Source organism: Erythranthe guttata, chromosome 12 (assembly GCF_056151865.1).
Source record: "Erythranthe guttata isolate IM_541 chromosome 12, IM_541, whole genome shotgun sequence".
Taxonomy (NCBI): domain Eukaryota; kingdom Viridiplantae; phylum Streptophyta; class Magnoliopsida; order Lamiales; family Phrymaceae; genus Erythranthe; species Erythranthe guttata.
In genome coordinates this window covers 13,619,218-13,643,760 of record NC_142544.1, presented here as the reverse complement: position 1 = coordinate 13,643,760, position 24,543 = coordinate 13,619,218, and the positions used below count along the sequence as shown (strand labels likewise).

The window sequence follows — 24,543 nt, the reverse complement described above, 5'->3', positions numbered from 1 at the left end:
AGATTGCTGAATTTCTTACTCATAGTGGCTATTCGGTAACATCGGCTGATTCTAATTTATTCGTTAAAGTTAGTGGATCGAAGCTAGCTATTATGCTAGTCTACATGGATGATTTAATTGTAACAGGTGATTGCGAAGAAGAAATTCAACAAACAAAGGAGAACCTATCTGTTCGTTTCCAAATAAAGGAACTTGGCAAATTCAAACATTTTCTTGGTTTAGAGATTGAGTATTCTCAAGAAGGAATATTTCTACACCAACAAAAATACTCTAGTGATTTGTTGCAGAAATTTAGAATGGTTAACAATAAGCCAATTTCGACACCTATGGAGCCAAATGCCAAAATGTGTGCTCACGAAGGAAGTGAGTTGGAAGGTACAACGATGTATCGGAAATTGGTGGGTAGCCTGATTTACTTAACTATAACAAGGCCCGATATCTCTTATGCAGTTGGCGTGATGATTCGGTACATGCAAAATCCAAAGAAACCCCATCTCGAAGCTGTTCGGCGAATTATGAGGTACGTGAAAAGCACACTTGGTCATGGTATTTTATATAAAAAAGGTGGAGATTGCAAGTTATTTGGTTACTGTGATGCCGACTATGCTGGGGACCATGATACTCGACGTTCAACTACTGGATACGTCTTTATGCTTGGGTCCGGAGCAATTTCTTGGTGTAGCAAAAGGCAGCCCACTGTTTCTTTGTCGACAACCGAAGCGGAATACCGGGTTGCGGCAATGGCGGCACAAGAGAGTACTTGGCTCATATATTTGTTGAATGAGCTGCATCAACCCTTAGATTATATGGTTTCCTTATTGTGCGATAATCAGTCGGCAATACGTTTGGCGGAAAATCCAGTTTTTCATGCTAGAACGAAGCACGTAGCGGTGTAGTATAATTTCATCAGGGAGAAAGTTCTTCAAGAAGAAATTAAGTTGGAGTGTATAGAGACAAAGAATCAAGTGGCAGATTTGTTCACAAAAGGCTTGAATAGCAACCGGCTTACAAGCTTGTGTCATCAGCTCGGTTTGATGAAAAAGGAGTGCTGATGTTGAGGGGAAGTGTTAAATTACAACATTCAGCACATGCATTTGATTAAATCTAGAATTTGTTAGTCTTTTACCAAGTCTGTTAGTTTAATAATTATTTTTACCAAGTCATTAGCAAGTCAGTTATATCTCCTATTTTCTAGAGATTAGTTTGTTAGTGGAATTCTATGTGTGTATGCCTATATAAGGCAGCATAATAGCATATAATAATTTATTCAATTCGCAGCCAATTTTCAGTTCAACTATTTTTGTCTTTCTTCTTATTACATATCTTGCTCTTCTCTACCAAGTTAAAGTTCAACACATTTTTGGTTTAAAATAAGTTATTTTAAACATTAAAAAACTTATAATCACTTTGGAAAAGCGTTTGCAAAGACCACCTTAATTGTAAAAAAATAGTGTTGTAACAACTAATAAATATTAAAAATATTTCGATGAATGATCCATCAACCAAACCATCAACTTACCCACTAAATTGGTTATCAACCACTACCCAACCCATGTTAATTGGGTCGATAACGATTTTCAATATTCACCAAAGTTGGTTGGATGGATTGGGTCGGTTTTATGGCTAATTTTTGACCAACTCAATCAACGAACAGCCCTAGTTTTTGTGATGTAACACTGTCTGGATTGATGTTATGCAATATTTCTTTAGACATTGTCATCTTTTGAAAGCTCTTAACCACAATTTTATCGTTTTATCCCTAAAATCCCCCACCCTACTAGAGTTTGAGAAATTTAGGCCAATCAATATATGCAACGTTACTTACAAATTAATTTTAAAAACTCTTATATATAAATTGAAACTTTTATTTCCGATCATTTCTCATTTCCAAATAGCCTTCGTGGTTGATAGGAATGTTAATGATAATAATATTATTTTTCCATGGAATAATGGAATATTTCTAAGCTAGCTTCTTAATCTCATCCCTCATGATTCTTCTGCTCTTTCTCTGCATATTATTTTGAAGATAGTGTAGGAATTGCTAACTACATTGTTATGAATAGTTTTCAAACAATAAAAACTCGAAAAAGCCAATTGTAAATTGTAAAGAGTTAGATTTCATTTATACTATTTTGGTTAAAGTTTATATATATTCGCTTGTTTTAGTGTTGTTTTATGCAAACAAGCCCCTAAAAGTGTAGCACCAGAAGCCAATATGCATATTAGTGACAGGTAATCGAGATAGATTCTTATATGTATTGGATCGAAGGTTACATGGAACTAAAAAATGGGAGTTTCGAAACACCTTAGATATATAATAGTGCAATTGAATAAACGTCCAAATGAAGAACGAAGATATATAATAGTGCAATTGAATAAACATCCGAATGAAGAACGAAGACTAAAGAAAACATCTTCAATAGGTTTTCGCCAATGAGTTGAATCTCAATTCAATGAAACGATATCTTAACATGGAGAGATTTATTGAAAAACGCCCTCAAAGAGTTTGATCCCTTTGGAGATGCCTTGTTGTTGTTGTCGCCCGTGATCGCCATCTCTATGTGCGGCTTCTTGCACAAGATGAAATCTCGAACTCCAACTGATCCAATTTTCTCACATGGAAGCAATACTGTAATAAACACAAATTCATATTAGTACTCATATATAGTACTTAATAAATTTCTTGATCAAATCAAATTAATGCATTGTATCAAATCAATCAAATCCTAAAAACAAGTTTTGCCCTAATTAAACCCTTCATCAAAAAAAAAAAAAAAAAACAACACAAAAAAAAAATCAAAATCAAGAAAATGTGTCATAATCATAAATCAGAACACCACAAATATTACAAGAAAAATTAAAAAAAAAAATAACCTTGAGTTCCGGCAAATGGGCTGTAGAGCATAAAGGCGTTGAGATCGGATCCAAGAACGGGGAGTCTGCCTTGACGCGCATACGATTTCATGGCGGTGTCCATAACTGCACCAACAAGGTCATCCTCGTTCACCACGAACCGAATGGGGCCCGCGCTTCCGAGCACCGTAATGCTAATCAAAAATCGTTTGCCCTTCGAGGGCAAATTCTTCTTCTGCTTGTGAATAAACATCTTTTTTTTCTTGATTTTCTTTTCGAGATAAAAATAAAAAAGTGGATCAAGAAACAGATCAAATCAAAGAAAGAGGAATATGACACGACGATGAATTCAAGGGTCGAGGCCGAGGCAGCGATAGTACCAGCCCTCCATGCAGGTTCCGAAGCAGAAAACGAAGACGCCGCGAATCGAAATCCCTCTTCTTAAAGAAGAAGGGACGACCATAAATTGTTGGCTCGAGATTTCCACCATCAACAATGGCAAATCTTGATGTGATTATGGATTTTAACAGCAATTAAGAGAGAAAAAGAAAAAGAAAAAGAACAAAGGTGGGATTTGGAGAGATTATTACGATGGAAAACAAAAGGTTGTGACAAATGAGAATGGGGCAAATATGAATTTATAGACATTTACAAGTATTTGTGTTTCATTCACATTGCAAAATTAGGGTTATAATTTGCGTAAACAAGTACGATATATCGTTGTTGAGCGAAGGAAGGAGAAAAGGTCAAGAAAACTACTTTTTGGCACCGCGTTGCCACAAATCCTGGTTTTAGCATTTTAGGAGTGATGATTGTAATTTGTTGTTTATAATAAATGTTTTTTACCCTTTTCCATTTATATTTTGAAGGAAAGGATTAAATAATTAAAGATATCCTCAATCTTAACCAAATACATGTTTGATTTTTTAACCTTTTCTTTTTGGGCTAATTGACAAAAATCCCTAAATAAAGTTATCTATTGTGATTAATTAAATTTTTAATTTGAAATTTAACATAAATCCATTCAACTCCAACTATCCGAAATGTCCCTATTTATTATTACTAGAAGTTACTATATTATATTATTATAAAAAATCAATTAATGTTTTTGTAACATATTCAAATCTCCCTGATCTCTCCCATCTCACCCATTTCAGTTTTTGTTTATTCTTTTTTTTAATGGTATTTTTTATTTCAATTTAAAGAAAAAATTACTTATTTTTATTTATTTTATTTTATTTCAGTTTTTTAAATGGTTCCATTTTTAAATATTTTTTGAAATCCACTACATACTCATCGAAAAACACTATAAATTTATTGAAAACCACTATGAAATTAAAATAAAAATTACTATAAAATTAACTTAATACACATTGATATTAATGTAACCACTATAAACTTACCGAAATCTAAGCAATTCACCGAATTAATGTAACCGATTAAAAACATTCAAAAAAAAAAATCACTATTCCTGACCCTAGATATATCGTCTTCCATTTCGGGTTTCGGGTTTCTGGTTTCGGATTTTCGGATTTTTGGGTTTCGGGTTTCGTGGTCATCGCGGGTTTCGAGTTTCTGGTTTCACGTTGTCGGGTTTTTCGGGTTTTTTGGTTTCGGGTTTCGTGTTTCCGATGACCACCGACGCCTCCCCGAAATTTCAGAAAACAGAGATCATCCCGTACCGCACCAGCCAAATACCACTCATAAATAATCCACTACAAAACAACAAATAAAGAAAGAAAAAAAATCTACTATTCTTAAACCCTAGATCGTTTGCAAGAAAAAAGGCACCAACAACACGGTTACACAAGCATCACCGACCTATCTATCCCTCTCCGCCGCCATCGCAAAAGCATGTCAATTATATTCATTCAAAACATCCCCTTTCAAGCAACATAATATCCACTCAAATGTTATCGAAATCTACTATAAATTTGTCAAAATCCAGTTATCAAAATGCACTACAAAATTATCGAAATTCAGTAGAAAATTAAGGTACTCCACAATTAAATTAACGTTCTCAGCTATGTAACTATCTTAATCCACTATTAAATTATATCAAATTTATTAATCATGTAATAGATTACTATGCCAACAATACATATTCGTTCGATGAATGGGTGTAAATTAAAAAGACCTGTGCACACTGACAAACGTAAATTATTTTATCGTCCACAAGAATGGTATATTTTTTATTTTCTAAATTATAAATCAAGAGCCGCAACTCTGAGTTGATCAAGTATATGAATCACAATAACATTTTTAATTTTGGTAAAATTCAAGGGCACATCAAGTCAAAGATTGTTGGGTGGCCGTTTAAATAGCATTAATATTACATACCTTTAATCAAATGAATTACAAAGATTAATAAGCCTAAGGGGAAGAGGATTAGGACTTAACAAATAAATTACAGAAATAATAATAATAATAAAATAAGAACTAATCTGGGGCAGATCTAAAAATTTGCCCGTTTTCAGCTCCTGTGGAAAAGATGACACAGCAACGACTCAGTCCTCGATTCCCGTGTCCACGTCCGGAGTTCAGTCGGCGGCAGCCAGCACACTCCCGGTGTCAAGCTCACAGATCCACGCCCAGCAGTCAGAACTTCATCCGAGTGCTCACGCCCAGCAGTCAGAACTTCATCCGAGTGCTCAGATCTCAGCCTCACTCCGACTGTAGTCTCAACCCAACCCAAAACCCCAAGGAATCGAACTCACACACACAGTGTTTTCCCAAATCTGTAACCCTCACTCACCGAGGTCACGAAACCACTCGCCACAGAGAGATTTGAAACAAGAAGGTAGAAGATGGTGTATATATACTCGTGCAGATGCAGCAAGAAAGGAAAGAGAATCGACCGAATCAGGTAGAAGATGGGAAGATTTCGATGCCCTCTTCATCTTCAAGAAGAGATGTATATATACTCGTGCAGATGCAGCAAGAAAGGAAAGAGAATCGGCCGAATCTCCGACCGCCATGGAATCCGGCGAAAGATTCGGCCGTCGAGAAGAGAGAGAAGAGAGGAGGTGCAGCTGCTAGGGTTAGGGTTTGGAGGCTTTGTGAGAGAGGGACGATATATAAGTGGAGCGTGGACGGCTGAGATCGAGAGTTATCAACCAACGGTCCAGATTGAATATGCTTGAGCTTTAAGTGAGCTGATGAACTCACACCAAGAGAGTGAGCTGCATAAAAGTGGGTTAGCAATTTTGGGCTAAATAAACATCTGGGCCCCTTTTATCTAACAAATATCAACAATAAAAATCATTACAAAACTCAAACTTGCTTTGTTGAGAGAGGGGGATATTTCAGCATAAACATGAAGAAAAAAAAAAGAACAGATGAACTATGTTTTACCTAATGTGGAAGGAGATTATTGGCCCACATCATTTTTATAAAAAAATAATTTAAAGTTAATATTATTTAAATTTAGATTGTAAAATAAATGAATAAATAATTATATACATTATTTAAACAATCAAAAAATAAACATCAATCAAATTCAACATATTCCTTGTAAAAAAATAAAGTAAAAAATTCAAATCCAAAACCCTATGGTTTAATTGAACCAAACACATAAAAGAGAACAAAAGAACAATTAGATAATGATTAGCCCCCCAAAAAAGTATTCTAATAATTGTTATCTCCTTATCAAGTTGTGTAATGTTGACAAAAGGCTGAAATTGCTGGATCGAAACCCCTCGTGGCGGTTTTGATTTGACGAGAGAGATATGAAAGGGATTATGAGTGGTAGACATCGTCTTCCACGACCAAATGCATCTGAAAGTTGCAGCGGCGGAGGCGAAATCAATAGAGAAGAGACGGAGACTGCTAATCTCCCCAACCAAACGAGGCCTAAGATCTAGTTTGGATGCTAAGATAGGATCATATTAAATAATTAATGAAAACCCAACTATTTTCTCGAACATCGGCACGTCCAACAAAAGTACTCCTTAAAAAAAATATAAGACAAGAAAAACCATGATAATATAATATTTCCGGGTCGACCAGACAGTTGGTTATTGGGTTACTAATCTCGCCAACCAAAAGAGGTCTATAGTGTTTCCTTTTTAAGGTATTACTTTTAGATGAAATTTTAGTGAAGTGTTGATATTAAATTGATGGCTTTTGTTGTTAACAGCATGTTTGGCTGAGGGAAAATTGCAAATCCAAGTGAGAACACTCTAAATTTGTTGAAATAGTTAAGGAAGCTTTAAATGCGTTTGCCCAGTATGGATTGAGCGAATCAAACTGATCAACTTGTTATTGTTTCTTGGCCTGAAAAAAGCAATAGTATTTTTAGTTTTTGGGGGAGTTTACAATGTTTTTCCTTAATTCTCCTCGGTCCAAAATTCATGAACTTATCAAGTTTCAGTTTTGTAGATACTACATCGCGTGAAATATATCGGCTGACCTTAAACAATTGAATCTACGCATATCGACGCACACATTCATGTGTATGTGTGTTCAGTGCGTAGTTATTTATATAAATCTACGGATCAAAACCACCCGATGTGTTACACTCATAGACCAAAAAGTTTCAAAACTCCAACAGGAAATACTCTATAGTTGTAATTTTACATGCATAACCAAGAATCCCAACAATACCATATCTTTTAAAGTGTATTATCTACGTCCTCCTATCTCATTGATTAACCATCTAATCCATATCATAAATACTTAATATTTTCTGTTTTGTGCTTAAAAACTTAATTTACCGCCAAATATTTCCTATACCATCCTTTCCCGAATTAATTATCACAACACCTATTATTTTAAAAATAATAAAAATCCATTCACCATCATTCAAACAAAATCTCTTAACATAAGATCCATTTGAATTCCAAACACTAATGGAGACGCCAAATGTATATATACTCACGCCATACAAACAACTACCAAACTATATGCTTTTCCACCCCACAAAAAAAAAAAAAAAAACAGTTAATTAATTAATCCATAACCAACTTAACCGAATAGTAATCAATTATGATAAATCACCTAATTTTCCAAGCAGAAGTAGCAATAAGTGGCCTTGTATGCCACCCCAACATCAAACACCCATTGTTCTCCTCCACCACATACCCACCCCCACCCGCAAACAATGCCAACAACATACTCGCTTGCTTATACGCATTTGAGCCCAAATGCACCGGCCCGAACCCGGCCCACCCCAAACGGGCCCTCCACTGCCCCAACGTCTCGTGCCTCTCCACCCTCTCCACACCCTCGCACGCCACCACATTGCATATTTGCCGCCCCAAGTAAACCTCACTCATCACCTTATCTTGATCGCTCACCGCCCCATCACCGCCACCACCGCAACTCTCCAGAGAATCGTAGAGGGTCGAGTAATAATGCAAGGACTCGTTGAACCGGTCCAAGAAAACCGCCCCGTTGTGATTCGCCTCTTGTTCGACAACCGTCAGAATCGCGGGCTTCAATTCCCTCACGAATTTCAACACCTTCTCGATTGCCCCCGTTTTCGCTAGCAATTGATGCAGCTCGAATATTGAATTCACCGCCACCGCTTCGCCTTCCTTTACATCGAACATCGATGCATCGAGATCGGCCAACGAGTTTGCCACGACCCCCTTGTATTCGAACTCTATGTTGATCGTTTGGGCCAATTGAGCCAACTTATATCCCACTTCATTTAAATGATCGTGGGAGGAGGGGCCGACCCCCGTCAGACGGAAGCGAGGTGGGCCCCCCGGCCTCAATGCCAGGGCTTGTAGAAGGGCCGGCCACTGCATACCCTGTTTGATGCCGAGATCGATGACGTGGACTCGGTTTTGACCCGCGAAAGCTTCGAGGATCGCTTGGTTTGCGGTGAAGTGGGCGAATTTCAGGTACGGGCAGGTCTCGTAAAAGTGGGTTTCGAGCAAATCGGTGAAGGCGGATTCCTGTGGATTCGTCGGGTACAATCTGTAAATTCTCCGAGCTAACGCTTCGGCGAAATACGTAGCTACTTTTCTCATCGAACCGGGTTGCGAAACGGCCAACGATCCGATGTTCTTCACCAGAGCTTCAGCCAATTTGAAGTTCTCCTTCTGTACGGCCTCTGCGCAGGCCATCAAAGTGTGGACGAGCCTCACGCCGTTTTCTTGAGAGTCAACCAGGACGAGTGACCGAGTCGACTCAGCGGGTCGAGCGAAAACCGGTTCGGTGCTCGTACTCGCGGCGGGGTTAACTGAATACGGCGATGTTTTCAGTTTCTTGGCCTGTGGCTGGTGGTGGTGCTGCTGCGGCGGCGGAGGGGGTTGGGTTATGGGGTAGACGGCTTTTCCGGGTATGGAAATAAGATCCGACCCGAAACCGGAGTCAACCACCATCTGAGCGGCGAGGCTGCCGCCGCCGCCGCCGTTGTCCTCGGTGGTGATGGTGGAAGATTCGAGAAAGGGATCTGAAGAGGAGCCGAATTCGGGGACCGGGTTGAGACCGGAGATCATGGAATCGAGCCAGGACGAGAGATCCGAAGGGTTGTAGTGGACGGTGTCGGAAGCGAGCTGAGAGAGGCCGCCGCCGCCCATCGCTTCCTCCAACTGTTTGATCTTCAGCGCCACCTCCGCCATGTCAGAGGCATTCACCTTGTAGCCCAGAACGGCAAAGAGCTCGTCTTCGGCCTCAGACGGCCACATCTTAGCTTTGCCGGCCGACGAGCTGCAGCTGCCGCTGCTCGAGAAATTTTCTTCATTCATATGGTCCCTCTTCATTCTTTTCTTGAATTTGAGGGCTTGATCGGATTTTAAGATGAGGTTTTTGTTAGCTGCGAGTTTTTCACAGATTGCTATTGGAGACTACAATAAATCAATAATAGTGCAGGTACGAACTACGAATAGTAGAGAGAGAGAGAGAGAGAGAGAGAGAGAGAGAGGAGAGAGAGAAAGGCACTGTAGACAAAGAAATGAAGTAGATAAGATGAAACTTTGCCTTTTATTTCCCTTAATTACCAGTAATAATTTATTACAACTTTGAGCTAATATTATCTAAATTTCGTACTCTTACCTAACATTGCCATTTCATCCCAATTAACTTAACTTAAGCAGTAACATACACTATCATGGCACTTTATAAAGAAAAAGAAAAAGAAAAAGAAAAGGCATCTGGTATTTTCGAAAAATTTATTTCATATTCCTCTCAATTTCACTTGATAGTAATGTTTTTCGTCTCAAAATGCGAATATTAGCAAAACCACATCAAACTAGCCGAAATATGTTTTCTTCAAGGCGGCGGTTATATGCAAGCCCATTTTTTTATTACTTTAAAACCACATAAAAGAGTTTATTAGTTAAAGTCCGTAAATTAATCTAATTTTATTTCATCAAGACCAAATATGACAAATATACCCTTATCCACAAATAATACTCAATTACAAATAAATCCTATTTTTAATTTGTTTAAGACCAAAAATCAAAAAAAAAACAAAAACAAAAAAATATCACGACTGCTGCCGCCAGACCGCTGCGACGCCGACCGGCGAGTCCTTTTTACTAAATTTTTGTTTGTAAATTCAAAAACATTAATCGAGCATCGATGTCCTTTTTACTAAATTTTATTTGTAAACTCGGAAACATTAATCGAACATCGATTCTTGATAAATATGTATGAATGAACATTAATCTATGCTTATTTCTTGTTGGGTTGCAATGATTTGGCCGATTTTGGAAAAAAAAATTGAGATTGAAATTGTTTTTTTTTTTTTCGTTCATTTCCCAAATCGGTTTACCCAGACCGATTTTGTACACGAAAATCGGCGTCATAATGCCGATTTTTGTTAACCAAATCGGCGACACAACGTCGACTTTACAAGTAAAAATCGGCGTTCTAATGTCGATTATTGAGTACAAAATCGGTTTTCGGATACCGATATTTTTCGGATTTTTTTTAAATAATACATTATATATTTGGTTAATTGATATTTTTTAAATATTTGAAACGAAAATGTTTATCACCATTCGGTGGGTCTACCAACTCCTTTAACCCAACCGAGTAGAGTTTTCCGTGTCTCAAATATTTATTCGTTAGATAATTCATTTGAATAGTCTTCTATCAATCCCCTAGGTTGTTGCACGAAAGTATGAGAAAACGGTCTTAAAAAAACACAGATAATAACATCGGTACTTAAAAATCGATTTTTGTAGTACAAGTCGGCATGACAATACCGATAATACAAAAATAAACCGGTGTTGTCATGCCGATTTTTACTACAAAAATCAGTTTTGAAGTATCGATTTTTATTAAAATAATCGGAATGTGGTTACCGACTTTAGTAACAAAAATCGGTATTTGCAGACCGATTTTTGGTATCGTCGAGTTTTTTTCCCAACAAAAAAAAAACGACCCAAAAGCAAAAATAAACGGTTAAAACATACTTCATTGTGTTCTCCATCCTCGTAAACTACCATATCATTGTTTCTGGTTCCATCGTGAATGTTTGGTATGTATTTGATAATTTTGGTGTGTAGGATTTCTTGGTGGGTTTGTGAAGAAGAAGGAGAAGAAGAAGGAGGAGATTTTTAAGTCGTGAAATAAGGAAGAGGGGTTTCTGGATTTATCTATTTTATTTGGACTTGCACAAAGGAAATGATTTTTTTTATTTTTTAATGTTTTGTGTTTTTTACTTGATTTTAAATTTTATTAAGGGTAAATTAGTATTTTTATGTTGGAGGTCTTGAAGTAATAAAAAAATGGGTTTGCATATAACCGCCGACTTTCTTCAATTCCTTATGGGATGTGATAATTAATGTCGTTCGAGCTTTACTAATACCTTCAAACGTGATTTTGATTATTTTTATTTCCAAATTTTGCGAAACCCGAAAATTAGGATTTGTAGTATTCTGACTTAATTTTCTAATTCAACTTGAATCATCAAAATTGGATGTCGGACGAAAAAGATATACATGAATCAATGGATACTGCCCGCGACATTAATGTATTGAGGTATTTAAAATTTAAAATGTGACTCATTCATGCATAACTTTGTGACACGACATCCAATCTAGTGGATTTAAGTTGGGCTAGAAAGCTAACACAAATGACTACAATTTTTGTGTTCGAATTTTGTCAAAATCAAAACAGAAATATGCCAAAATCAGGTTCGAAGTCAAAACGACATTAGTAAAATTGAAACGACATTTAACATTTCAGATTCCTCATTATTTAATGAATTTTGATTATTTAATATTACATATGTTCCACAATAATTGTCTATTTTTTAAAATATTTTCATATTATTTGTTACTTTATATTTCCAATGCTGCATTGAATACATTTTTCCTGATTTAACCTTATTAATGCAACTCTAAGCATTAATTTTCTCTTATAAATCATTAAATGATAAATGTTGTTTTAGTCATTTTTATATGATTTTTCTATAATCGAGCTACATCTATTAAATTTCTTAATCATTGTGAGAAATGAGATACTTATTATTACATTGGATAAACACAAAGGATTTCAACTGAATTTTATATCGAAAATTGTTGCAGGAATCAAACTAAGCTACTTCTTAAATTGATTTTTGGTCCTTAGGCCATCTCCAGCAATTTATCTAAAAGCAATTGTCTATATTTATAATATAATTAATGAACAGTGTTTTAGACCTTCATTTTTAACACTGACTTCAACATTATTGTTTATATTTTACACAATTATTATATTCAATTATTTGTTATTAAATATTTTCTACGTGATATTCAATTATTATAAGATATTAATAAAAGGGCATGCTACAAATAAGCCCATAATGAGATATTTATTCATAAATGAATTCAGACAAACAACTCTTTACAAAAAAGTCCACACATTGTTCAGAGGTGTGTAAAAGACTAAAATGGGCCCTCACATTTTAATATGCACAAATTTCATCCTTTAATTTAATTACCCTCAATTTGACCTCAAATTTCACAACTTATTCAATTTTGATCCAAAATGCAATTTTGAGTATAATTTCGCCCGTTGCCGCTGTTGACCGGTTCACTTTTTTTTTGTTCTTTTTTCTTCCTGATTTTCCGTTGGACTCCAGCATTAACTTTTTCGTTTTTTTTTTTCTTTTTTAATTTTTTTTCTTTAACATTTGTTTGCCCCATTTAAACAGCAATATGGTTGTGGTTGACAGTCATATTAACTATATTACAGTTTACACAGTAATATTAAATATACTACAGTTTAACACAATAATATTGTTATAGTAATCTCTAGCACGTTAATATTAACACAAAAGACATTATTATTGTGTAATAGATTAATATTAATATGTTGACCGTTCGACAAAGGTAAACATAATAAAAAGTCAAAAGAATTTATATTGATGTGTTTGAGAGTAATATTAATGTCATCCACAATAATATTATTGTAACAACAGTAATATTACCATCAACTACAGTAATATTACCATCAACTACAGTAATATTATTGTGTTTACAGTAATGTTATTATGTTTACAGTAATATTATAATAGTAGGCAGTAATATTATTACGTTAATCCGTCAACAACTCAAACAAAATAAAAAAGCCAAAAAAAAAATAATAATATTGTCGTTGACTGTAATTGTACTGCCAACAACAGTACAATTAAATAAATTTACTGTCAACGACAGTACAATTATGTTAATGTACTGTCAACGACAGTATAATTACAGTCAGCGACAGAATAATTAGTGTTAATGACAATAAAATTACGGTCAACGTTAAGTGGCGTGCGTAAAAGAAACATATCAAAAGTTTAGGGAAAAAAAACACGGAAAAAAGTCAACGACCGAGATCGGCGGCGGTTAGATAGAAAAAAATAATAAATAAAATAAAATGAAAAAGTCAACGCCGGTCAACGCGGGAAACCGGCGGCAGCAAAGCATTTCAGAAAAAAAAAAAGGTGGGGTTACAATTAAGAATTGGGTGTAAAGGATTTGGGGTAATTTTGTCATATACATTAATACATATAAAAAAAGATGTACTTATTAACTCCTGAACTCAGAATAATAAAGATAGTTGATCGTGAACTTATACACAAAAACCCCTTAATAAAAATGTGTATTATTCTAAACACTATATTTATACGTTGAATCTTTAATAATTTTTGTTTTACACAATTATTTGACTTTTATTTTAGTTAATATACTAATAGCTAATAAGATTAATTAATAAGTATACAAAATTAATTAAAAATTTGATGAAATAAATTTCAATAACTTAATTGATATATATTAATAAACATTAAAAATTTATAATACGTTATGAAATATTTTTTGATGTTAATTAAAATGACATTTTTTTAATTTTAGTTATTATTAATACTAAGTAAAATAATAAATTTTATTTTTAGTACATTTATTTGCAAAATAACAAGTAAGACAATATAAAATATTTTTTAATGATAAATATATTATAAAATACAATATAACATTATTTTAATATTTTATAGATTTGCTAAATTGTAGTTTTGGCTTCTCAAATATGAGAAACCAAAGTTACTATTTAGCCAATTTGTTAATTATGCATTTTATTCTCGGTTGTGCATATTGTTTAAAATATATGTTTACATTACACTCTTGGAGATGCTCTTGGGCGAAAGTTCAATACGTACAAATCAAAATACTCTTCACGTACTTGATATTTGGCTCTCATCCAATTCTCAACATGCTTAGTTCAAAATTGTTAGGTTCATTAAATAAAATTCATCTGGAATCCATCGGTGTTTATGTTTGAGTCAAATCGACGGCGAAATCATCGTAATCAAACTTCCAATTGAAACGTATAAATTTCCTGTAAAAATATTCATTGGAATACATTTAATTTCATTAGAATTTAGATCTATTGTTGGTGATGTGTCGAATTCCTAACTGGAATTTTTCCCATAAAAACCTAAATCAATCTAATTAATAATAAAAACTCAATTATCACCTCTACTAAAATCCCATGGGATTTTAGATATAACTTATTATCTCACATCGAATTTCTACAAGAAGCCTCCCTATTCCATCACATATATGTGATTTAACTCATATAATGAGGTACGCACTACTTAGGTATATAATTAATATTATTTGTTTATATTGTGATAGGTTTCTAACTTGAGCACCGGAGGACAATCGCCGGGAAAACACCAGCTTGTCACCTAGTGCCAAATTTGGGAAGAAGAACGCCCAATCGCTCAGCTCAGGGGCAAATTTTTTTTGGGGTTGTTTTGTTTTGGAGTTTTTAAAATGGTGTTGTTTTGGGGGGAGTTAGCAAATTGGGGTTGGCCGCCACCGGCAACGGCGGCACCGGCCGGAGACGCCACCGCCAACGGCGGCACCAGCTGGAGACGCCGCCACCGGTGGCGTCTTCTACCCTTTTTTTAAATTTTTAATATTTTAATATTTTTTAATATTTTATTATTTTAATATTTTATTAATTTATTATTTTAATATATAGACGGTCCAGATTGCACTGGAAAAATTCAATCCGACGGCCCAGATCAAGACTGCCACCTTGGAGGCTGTGCTTGACCAGGAGACGCCGTTGACAACGGCGTCTTTAGGAGCCGCCACCGACAACGGCGTCTCCATTCTCTCTCCAGCTTCCTTTCCTCTTCTTCCTCCCAGCTCTCCTCCAGCTCTCCTCCTTTTCTCTTCTTGTTAAATTTCAAAAACAAAAAACCAAATTTAGTTTTCAAATTAAAAATAAAATATATAATATAATTACATCCGGCTGCCACCGACCCCGCCTAGCCGCCACCGCTGCCCGCCGCCCGCCGCCCGCTGCCCGCCGCCGCCTTCCTCGCCGTCGCCTTCCCCGCCGTCGTCTCCGCCGCCGCCGATGCTCCGCCGGTGCTCGGTGGTGCTCTTCACCCAACCAAGGTAATATTTTATTATTATTGTAAATAATTAAAAAAAATTATTATTATAATTTTTTATTATGTTCAAATTTTTTAATTAATTATTGTAAATACATGTGATTAGTGTTTTTAGGATGCATGTGGGTAGTTAGTTAGTTAGTTAGTTAATAATTTATTTATTTTATATTAGGTATTAGTACTATATATATTTTATAAGCATGGGCAATTTTTTTTTTTTTGGTGTTGTTTTGTAAAACAGTAGCTAAAATGGTGTTGTTTTGTAAAATATCGGGCAATTAAATTAAATTAACTAATTAATTTTTTGGTGTGCTTAGTTAAATTATTATTTTTTAACTAATATGCCTCATTATTAATTAATCTGGATTGGATTGATGAGTTAATTATCTCCTTAATCTTTTGAAGATTGATGGCGGCTAAAACTAATGTCAAAGTGTACGTGTACTTTGGAGGTCACATAATTCCCGATGATTGGGTAGTGCAATATAGTATTGCCCACAAAACAACATTTCGAATTAAACGTGACTTGTCCTTTGCACAATCTCTGTCAAAGTTGTATCAACGTCTAGATGTCGATGTTAATCAGTTTGGGCTAAGAGTGTGTTGCAAATCTTACATTTATAATGGAGAAAGAATGAAGGAGATGATTACCGAGATGACAACAGATGAAGATTTACAAATGTATATTGATACGGACGAAGGGAATGAGGCAATCGAAGTATTTGTTGAGATTGAACCGAAGTACATTGATAGTGTCCCACCACAAGTGAGCGTAGAGGCATTTGATTTGAATGAACCATATTTCTCACAACTAGAGGTGACTCCGGATTTTTTGGCGGCGACACAAAACATCCCTAATTATTGTGAGACTAGTGGAGCGAGAGAGGTGCACAGAGATTCCCATACATTTAACTATGGTAATTTAGGGGGATTTGTTGGTGAGTCGAGTTCCGCGAGACGGAGCATTTTCGAAGATGAAGACCCTATAGGTGACTCCTTTGGGCCGAACAGTCTTGTGAATTCCGAACTATCCGATGACGGAGATGACGACAATGAAGATGAAGACGTACAAGATGGTGTTCGGGAGACGTGGTTGCAGCACAACGAGGCGGAAGCAGAGGAACAACCGACATTGTATGAGTCAATCCCATTTTTCTCGATGTCGTTTCCAGAAGTGGCGGCAGATTCAGTTGATGTTGGAAGGGGCTGATATGATAAGTTTTACGATAGCGATCAAGGTATTCTTGAGGTTGGGATGGTGTTTGAGGACAAAAAACGCCTTTGCGCCGCGGTGAGAGACCATTCGATTCGATTTGCTAAACGGGAATTCACAGTTGTCGAAAGTAAGCCGAAGCTATGGAGTGTCAAGTGCAAGCATAGCACACCTGAAAGGCCTTGTAGATGGTCGTTGCGGGGAATTGAAAAATCGGGCAAAGGATTCTTCATTATTACGAGATATGGTGGGCCCCACAATTGCATAATGGATGAAATGTCGAATGAACACAAGAATTTGGACAGGAACTACATTGCTGCCTTATTGGTTCAGTCCGTTCGAGATGATCCAGCTTGCAAAATAACACAAGCACAAAATATTGTGAGGTCTCAATTAGGATTTCAACTTTCAAAGATGCAAGCTTGGTATGGTTTGAAGCGTTGCAGAGATAACTTGTTCGGGAGTTGGGAGTCCTCAGTGAACAAATTGCCCAAGTTTATGAAGGCACTCCATAGAACGAACCCGGGTACGACAATTGAGTGGGTTTTCAAACCAACATACATTCCAACACGGAAGATGATCAAGTACTTCTTTTGGGCCTTCAAGCCATGCTTGAATGGATTCAAGTTCTGTCGAAAAGTTATTAGTGTGGATGGAACTCATATCTACACTAAGTACAAGCACAAGTTACTAATTGCCGTTTGTTTGGACGCCAATAACCAAGTGCTACCACTAGCATTTGCTCTTGTTGACAATGAAACCACGGCGGCTTGGAGGTGGTTTTTTCAAATGCTACACAGACATCTAATTTCTCAAATTCCAGATGGAGAAAGCGTTTGTGAAATTTCAGATCGAGCTCCGGGAATTTTACGAGCTTTAGCGGAGTTGCCCGAATTTGCTCCCCTAATGTTTTCACAGGTTTTGCTTGAGACACGTGTGCTCCAATTTCAACAAACGTTTTAAGAGTGTAGATTTGAAGGATATATGCTACAACGCGGGAGCGGAGTCTCAAATTTGGAAGTTTAACCACATTCTTAATGTGATCAAAACTCGGAGTGTTGAAGCTCATAACTATTTGAAGGATATTGATCAAGAAAAATGGCATTTGCACATGATGGGGGCAAGCGTGGTGGTCAACTTACTACAAACATGTCAGAGGCTCATAATGGTGTTCTCAAGGGAACTCGATAACTTCCCATCTCAACAATTGTTGACCTCACATTCAACCGCATTCGTAGGTATTTTTTTAATCGTCTCCACGAGGCCAATTTGATGGTTCAGAATGGACAGTTGTGGTCCACATATGCTTATGGCATTTACCGGACACATGAAGCCAACTCTGTTAGATGTTTCACGACTCGTTATAATCAGCAACAGCTCTCTGGCGAGGTGATCACTAGAGCTCGTCCAAGTGGAGGTGGAAATAACAAACACACTGTGAGTTTAAGGGTCCAAACTTGTACTTGTGGAAAATGGAAGCTACAGGAATCCCCTGCAGTCATGTCCTCCACGTGTGCCGTGAATGGATGTTGTCTGCCTCCGTATATGTGAACGATTGCTACAATGTTGATCGATTAGTGAACATTTATTCTGGGATATCCCAACCCCTGTTGAGTGAACATAATTGGGAGGATGTTGGTTTTGATCTAATTCATGATCCAACACTACTAGGGGATCGAAGGCGCAGTCGAATTCCTAATGAGATGGATGTGACACAAACAAGGGCAAGACAACAATCTAGAAGAGAGGAACAAGCAAGACGGCTCCGATCGTATAATTTATGTAGTTCATATTAGTTTGTATTATTTATATTGTTATTTTCTAGTTTTCAAGTCGGACTACGTAGTGTCTAATTATCATGTTTGACTTTGTATTTATTATTGCACTTCGTACTTATTATCTGAGTTTATCTATGTATTATCGTGTTTTCACGTCGGACTAAGTAGTTTTCTAATTATCGTGTTTGACTTTGTATTTATTATTGCACTCGTACTTATTATTTGAGTCTATCTTAGTGTTTTATTTATTAGTGTGTATTTATTATTACACTTGTGCATATTATTTGAGTTTTCTATGTATATTATTATACATGATGGATGTCAGTTATGTTTATGGTCCGCGAGACACTTCATTGCTATACCGCCAGTCAGAGCATGTATCCAGATCGATTACATCGGCAAACGTGGATGATATTGTGCGCGGGAGACGCTGTGATGGTTGGATTTGGGGTTTATATGGAGATGATGGTGATGATGATCCACACCCTAGAGTGATGCAGTACTTAGTTGATACTAGGTTCTATGGAGTATCGATGTGGTCGTCTCGTAGTCGATTTGCATCTTATTGCAGCTTTAGTGGAGAGATGGCATCCAGAGACACACACGTTTCATTTTCGAGCAGGGGAGGCGACAGTGACCCTTGAGGATGTCGCATTATTATGGGGTTTGCCTGTTGATGGACTACCTGTTACTGGATAGGATATTTCATGGTCGAATGAGCAGTGGCAGGATTATTGTCAGACGTGGTTGGGATATACTCCTTCAGATCGAGCTTTCAAAGGGAGACGGCTCTATGCAACTGATCTGGCCATATATTTACGACATTGCAAGATTACCGATGACAGCACGGAGCAGCGTGTTCAGCAGCATACCAGGTGTTTACTGTTATTGCTACTTGGGGGGTTATGTGTCCTGACACATCTTCAAGTGCAATCTCGTTGTTGTATCTTCGTCATTTCGAAGATCTTGAGGCGGTGCGTACTTTCAGTTAGGGTAGTGCAGTTCTTGGATATTTGCATCGTGAGCTATGCACTGAGGCTTTACTTAGAAAAGTTGTGGAACAAGACGGCACTGTTGAGTTGATTAAGAGGAAAACTAATCTAGGTGGTGCGCTTACTCTGTTACAGGTAATAGGATTTTTGATACTTTTAAAATTTAAATTAATAGTTTATTATTCTTGCGGTTTTTCATATTTTTTTATGTTTAATAATTAGTGTTGGGCATGGTCGAGGATCCCTTTACTCGCTCCAGCAATAGTACCAGTAGTAGAAGATGATCCCCGTCGGCTTGCATATCCCCACCCTCGTTACGGTGCACGGTAAACATCTTAGTACTAATAATTTATTTATATGAAGGTTAATATATTGACTTAGCAAATTTTCATATGATATTACAGTTGGATCAGACCTACTAGTCACACTCGGTCCTCGCGAAACAATATACGTGTTTATCGTACGATGCTCGATCGGATGCTCTGGGATCAGGTTATTTATAAGTTAACAACAATTACGTTAATGTTTGTGGTCTATTTAACAATTTATTAAAAAATAATTTTTTTTCTAGTTTACATGGATGCCTTATAATGAACTAGATCCTGAGTTTGTCGCTTTACTTGAGTATCCTGAGATAGTGCATCCACAGCTTTGGTTGTCGAGTTGTCCCCTTATATTTTACGAGAGAGTTGAGATGCATCGTCCGTATAGGGTGCTACGTCAGTTTGGGAGGGTACATCATATACCACCACATCCTACTGATCACGATGTTGAGATTAAGTTGCATTCTTATGATCGTCGAGGCGCATGGGGTAGAGATTGGGCTCGTTTTCACCGTATCTATTTTGATAGATGGCATGGCCGACTTGATTCTCCCGTTGACTATCCATTTATTGAGTTTAGTGGGCCTCAGACAGATCCAGGATACTACGAGTGGTATGAGAAGCACACACGTCGTTTGATATCACCGATTGACAATCTTGATGATATCGGTTTTCAGGTCGGAGACCCGATTTTACTGGATCTTGTGGTTAGTATTTTTCTCAAAACAACCATTACTTTCGATGTTTTTCAATTTGTTTTTTCAGTTTCTTAAGTTCTTAAACTTGTAATGCCTTTTATTTCAGGGTAATCATCTTATATCCATGAGTCTTGCTGCTAGGGAAGTTTCTCGAGATGACGATCGGATATATGATCTGTATCAGGACAACGCTACACGGATGTATGCAGCTGGGACTCAACTTCTACGTAGAGATGGTGCTTCGTCCAGCTTATCTCCGATACCTGCCATACCTCCTATACCTTCTCCGCATCGAGATAGACGTACCAGAAGAAGGTCCAACGCTACCGAAAGAGCTACTGAATTGGAGGATGACGTGAGACAGACGAGAGAGGAGAACTATTATGCATCTACATCTCGGGTACCTCCATCTGGAGATGTTGCCCGTCCATTTGCTTCCCATACACCCTTTTATGCAGATGTTCCTGTGCATGGAGGTATGGACGATTTATCTACTACACAGGGATTTATGGATATGTTCGGTGCGTCTATATCTCAGGTACCCATATTTACAGATTTAGTTGGTCCATCTACGAATAATTACGTTCCAGATATGCCATGGTCCGATTCTCTAGCTACCCCACATCCTCCTGCTATTGATACCCGGTTCTCTTCATGGGGTCCACATTTGGAGCTCAATTTGGGATACTCAAGTCCCCAAGAGCGGATCTGACCACAGTATAATGTTTCCCCTGTTCCATATCCACTGGATGACACCCAGTTTGTTGATGATGTACCGGCAGATCCTGACATTCGTCGAGATGGTAAGCCGCGTAGGACTAGACGGGCACCTGCATGTGGCACTGGTTCACATAGGCACTGACTTCATAGTGCCAATTTTATTTTCTTGTACTTATTTTGTCTTTTTACTCATTTTGGACATATTTATTTTATATAACTCTTTTATTGGACCTATTTATTTTATATAACTCTTTTATTTTCTAGAACTCCTTTTGTTTTTATCTACATATTTTATTGTGTTGATTAGATAAATATATGCAATGATTAATTTAACACTAATTGATAAAATGTAATAAATCTAATTGATAAAATGTAATAAATTTAATAAAATGTAGTTAGAATTATTTTATTTGTAAAAAAAAAATTAAAAATAAGAAAATATTAAAATATCAGAAAATATTAAAATATTAAAATATTAAAAAATAATAAAAATATTAAAAAATAAGAAAATATTAAAATAATAAAATATTAAAAAATATTAAAATATTAAATTATTAAAATAATAATTTAAAACCGGTAGAAGACGCCACCGGTGGCGGCGTCTCCAGGCGATGCCGCCATTGGCAGTGGCGTCTCCGGCCGGTGCCGCCATTGACGGTGGCGGCCAACCCCAATTTGCTAACTCCCCCCAAACAACACCATTTTAAAAAATCCAAAACAAAACAACCCCAAAAAAAAAAAAATTGCCCCCTCAGCTCAACCTTATATTACTTTCACAACAAATTAATCACTCATAGAAAAAGATTAACCAGTGTAAAGTCACACTGACATTTGCCGGCACATATCAATTTCATATTCCATAAATTAAGTTCAGTATTTTCAAACATGAACAAAATTTCTCCAGTGGTAAGCATTTGATTCCCATGTCTGCTGGATTGAATTCATATGAGATTTTTTCAAGTTCAATCGAACATTTTCCCACAATACCCCTTATGAAATGAAACTTTGCATCAATGTGCTTAGTCTTATCGTGGAAAACAAGGTTTTTACTATAACACTCCACCTTCCAAAACTCTAAAACCCGAAATTAATCTTCCTAACTCGAGAATTCCTAGGTGATATTATTACGTGAAATTAATTATGTAAAATTACGTGAATCTAATTATGTGACTTACATGAATAATTACACATGTCTTATTTAATTGGTAGATTATTCGAAATGTGGTGATTTCATGAAATTATTTACGTGAATTATAATATTTAGAACTTATATATATATATATATATATATACACACACGTACATGCATGCATATATACATACATATATACTAGTACTTACATTTTATATATTCGAGTATATAGTGTGTATATATATGTATAATATATGTATATGACTGTGTTTGTGTATGTGGTGCTAATGCAAGTTGTGCTTCATTTTAAATAAACAAAATTAAGAAATTTTGCATGCTTGTCCACTTCGCATTAAGCCATGATTAGCACTAATCTTACACTCCACCTTACTTAGTAAGATAAAGAGACACCCTTCATCTTTTTTCTTCCAACACCTAGCATTTTACTTGTCTCCTCTTCCTCTCTCCACCGAAGCCACCCGTCCACCATCGGCTTCTTCTTCTTCCACCTCAACTCCAAATTTCTAAGAAATTCTAAAATAAAAAATGAAATTCCCCTATTTAACTCTTGTCTTAGAGTACACCAAAAACATCATCAAAATATCTTGCATTTTCACGGGAGAAAACAACACATCCCTCTTAGAAGCTCACACCCTCTCCTTCACCATCAAGGTTGTTTGGCTAGACTTCGGTATTTGAAAGTACTCTTCCTTCGGTTGTTTTCTTTCTTCGGTTAAAAGGTAAGAAATTTCGATTTCTTGCTGCAATTAAAGGGTGTCAATTGTATCAAAATGGTTTTCAAAATTTCTTAAAAGATTTGAAGGGATTTCGAAAAAAATAGGGTTTTTGGGAAAATATGAAAAACTTGTGTTAAGTATTGATTTGTTGTTCTTGCATGCATTATTTATGGTTGTAGTGGGTAAATACAAGTTTTATTGGCCAAAAACATAATAAAGAATTTCGGATTTCTAAAGGGTGTTGCAAGAAAAATGAATTTTTGAAATTTTATGGGGTTGCATGTGTAGATCTAATTTTCGGGTCAATTCCGTAATTTTGAAGAAGTCAGTCCTAAACTTGTTCTCAAATTTTTTTTCAGCATTTATTGAGTAAAAATTTTGGATTTAAAAAGGTTGTGCAAGAAAATTTGATTTTTGAACTTCTAGTCATCTTGCATGTATATATCTAGAAGTTTTGGGGTAAAATATGTAATTTTTGAACAACTCTGCCTTGAGTAACTTTTAACTTTGTTTTCTGCATATATTAAAGTAAAATTTCAGATTGTTAGGAGTTTTTCATGTAAAATCGAATGTTTGACTTTTAGTGTGGTTGCATGTGTAAATTTTGAAATTTTGGGGTCAAAACTGTAATTTCTAAAAAGTCAGTCATTATTAAATTTGAGCGAAAGTTTTCTTTGTAAAGGTTTCAAAGTTAGAATTGTGGATTTTCATAAGAAAAAGGGATTTTTCTAGTTTTTTATTCCAAGAAAATTCGAAACTTCATGAAAATTTAAAATAATTTCAGAAACTAAAACTAGGATTAGTTTAGGAGTTCTAGGATTTAATTTGAGAATTTTTAGAATTGGTTTGCTATTATTTCGAAATTAGGACATGATGCATGCAATTTGTTATATTTTGCGCTTTAATTTCCATGTCTTTGGATAAATGATTATGAGTGATGAAAACTTGGCATTATGAACCTTAGTTACTGCTTGGATGTGTTAATTGCTGCTGGAATTTATTTGGAATGAATTATTACCTAGAAGTGGTAATAAGTTCATTAAATGAAAGATAAAGATGACCCTTGCTTTTAAGCATGATTTGGATATTAAATGTGATGTATTAATGTGTTGGATGCATATGTGTGTGTGTGTGTTGAATGTGTATGTGTGTAGGTGATCGTGTGTGGTGGTTGTGTGTGTTTATGTGTGTGAATTTGGGGATTTATGCCCAAATTATAACTATGTGGTAATTTGTGATATTTTTATGGTTATGTGACAATTGAT

At 36.1% G+C, this 24,543-nt stretch overlaps 3 protein-coding genes and 2 pseudogenes across 3 annotated transcripts; 3 read left to right on the top strand and 2 right to left on the bottom strand.

The window, feature by feature from the left end:
* Positions 1-374: 374 nt before the first annotated feature.
* LOC148766526 (secreted RxLR effector protein 161 pseudogene) lies at positions 375-1,093 on the top strand (annotated as a pseudogene).
* Positions 1,094-2,231: 1,138 nt separating this feature from the next.
* On the bottom strand, positions 2,232-3,686 carry LOC105962777 (hypothetical protein). The gene is made up of 2 exons (XM_012987101.2): positions 2,875-3,686; positions 2,232-2,629 (listed from the first exon to the last, which is right to left on the bottom strand). The coding sequence occupies exons 1-2, from the start codon at positions 3,104-3,106 to the stop codon at positions 2,451-2,453; spliced, it is 411 nt and encodes a 136-aa protein (XP_012842555.2). The 5' UTR covers positions 3,107-3,686; the 3' UTR covers positions 2,232-2,450.
* A 3,937-nt stretch (positions 3,687-7,623) lies between these two features.
* Positions 7,624-9,888, bottom strand: LOC105971199 (DELLA protein GAI1). The gene has a single exon (XM_012996050.2). The coding sequence runs from the start codon at positions 9,564-9,566 to the stop codon at positions 7,848-7,850; it is 1,719 nt and encodes a 572-aa protein (XP_012851504.2). The 5' UTR covers positions 9,567-9,888; the 3' UTR covers positions 7,624-7,847.
* Positions 9,889-15,262: 5,374 nt separating this feature from the next.
* LOC148766525 (uncharacterized) lies at positions 15,263-18,852 on the top strand. Its single transcript, XM_088827080.1, has 2 exons — positions 15,263-15,689; positions 16,091-18,852. The coding sequence occupies exons 1-2, from the start codon at positions 15,649-15,651 to the stop codon at positions 16,893-16,895; spliced, it is 846 nt and encodes a 281-aa protein (XP_088683206.1). The 5' UTR covers positions 15,263-15,648; the 3' UTR covers positions 16,896-18,852.
* On the top strand, positions 16,941-18,852 carry LOC105950069 (uncharacterized; annotated as a pseudogene).
* Positions 18,853-24,543: the final 5,691 nt, after the last annotated feature.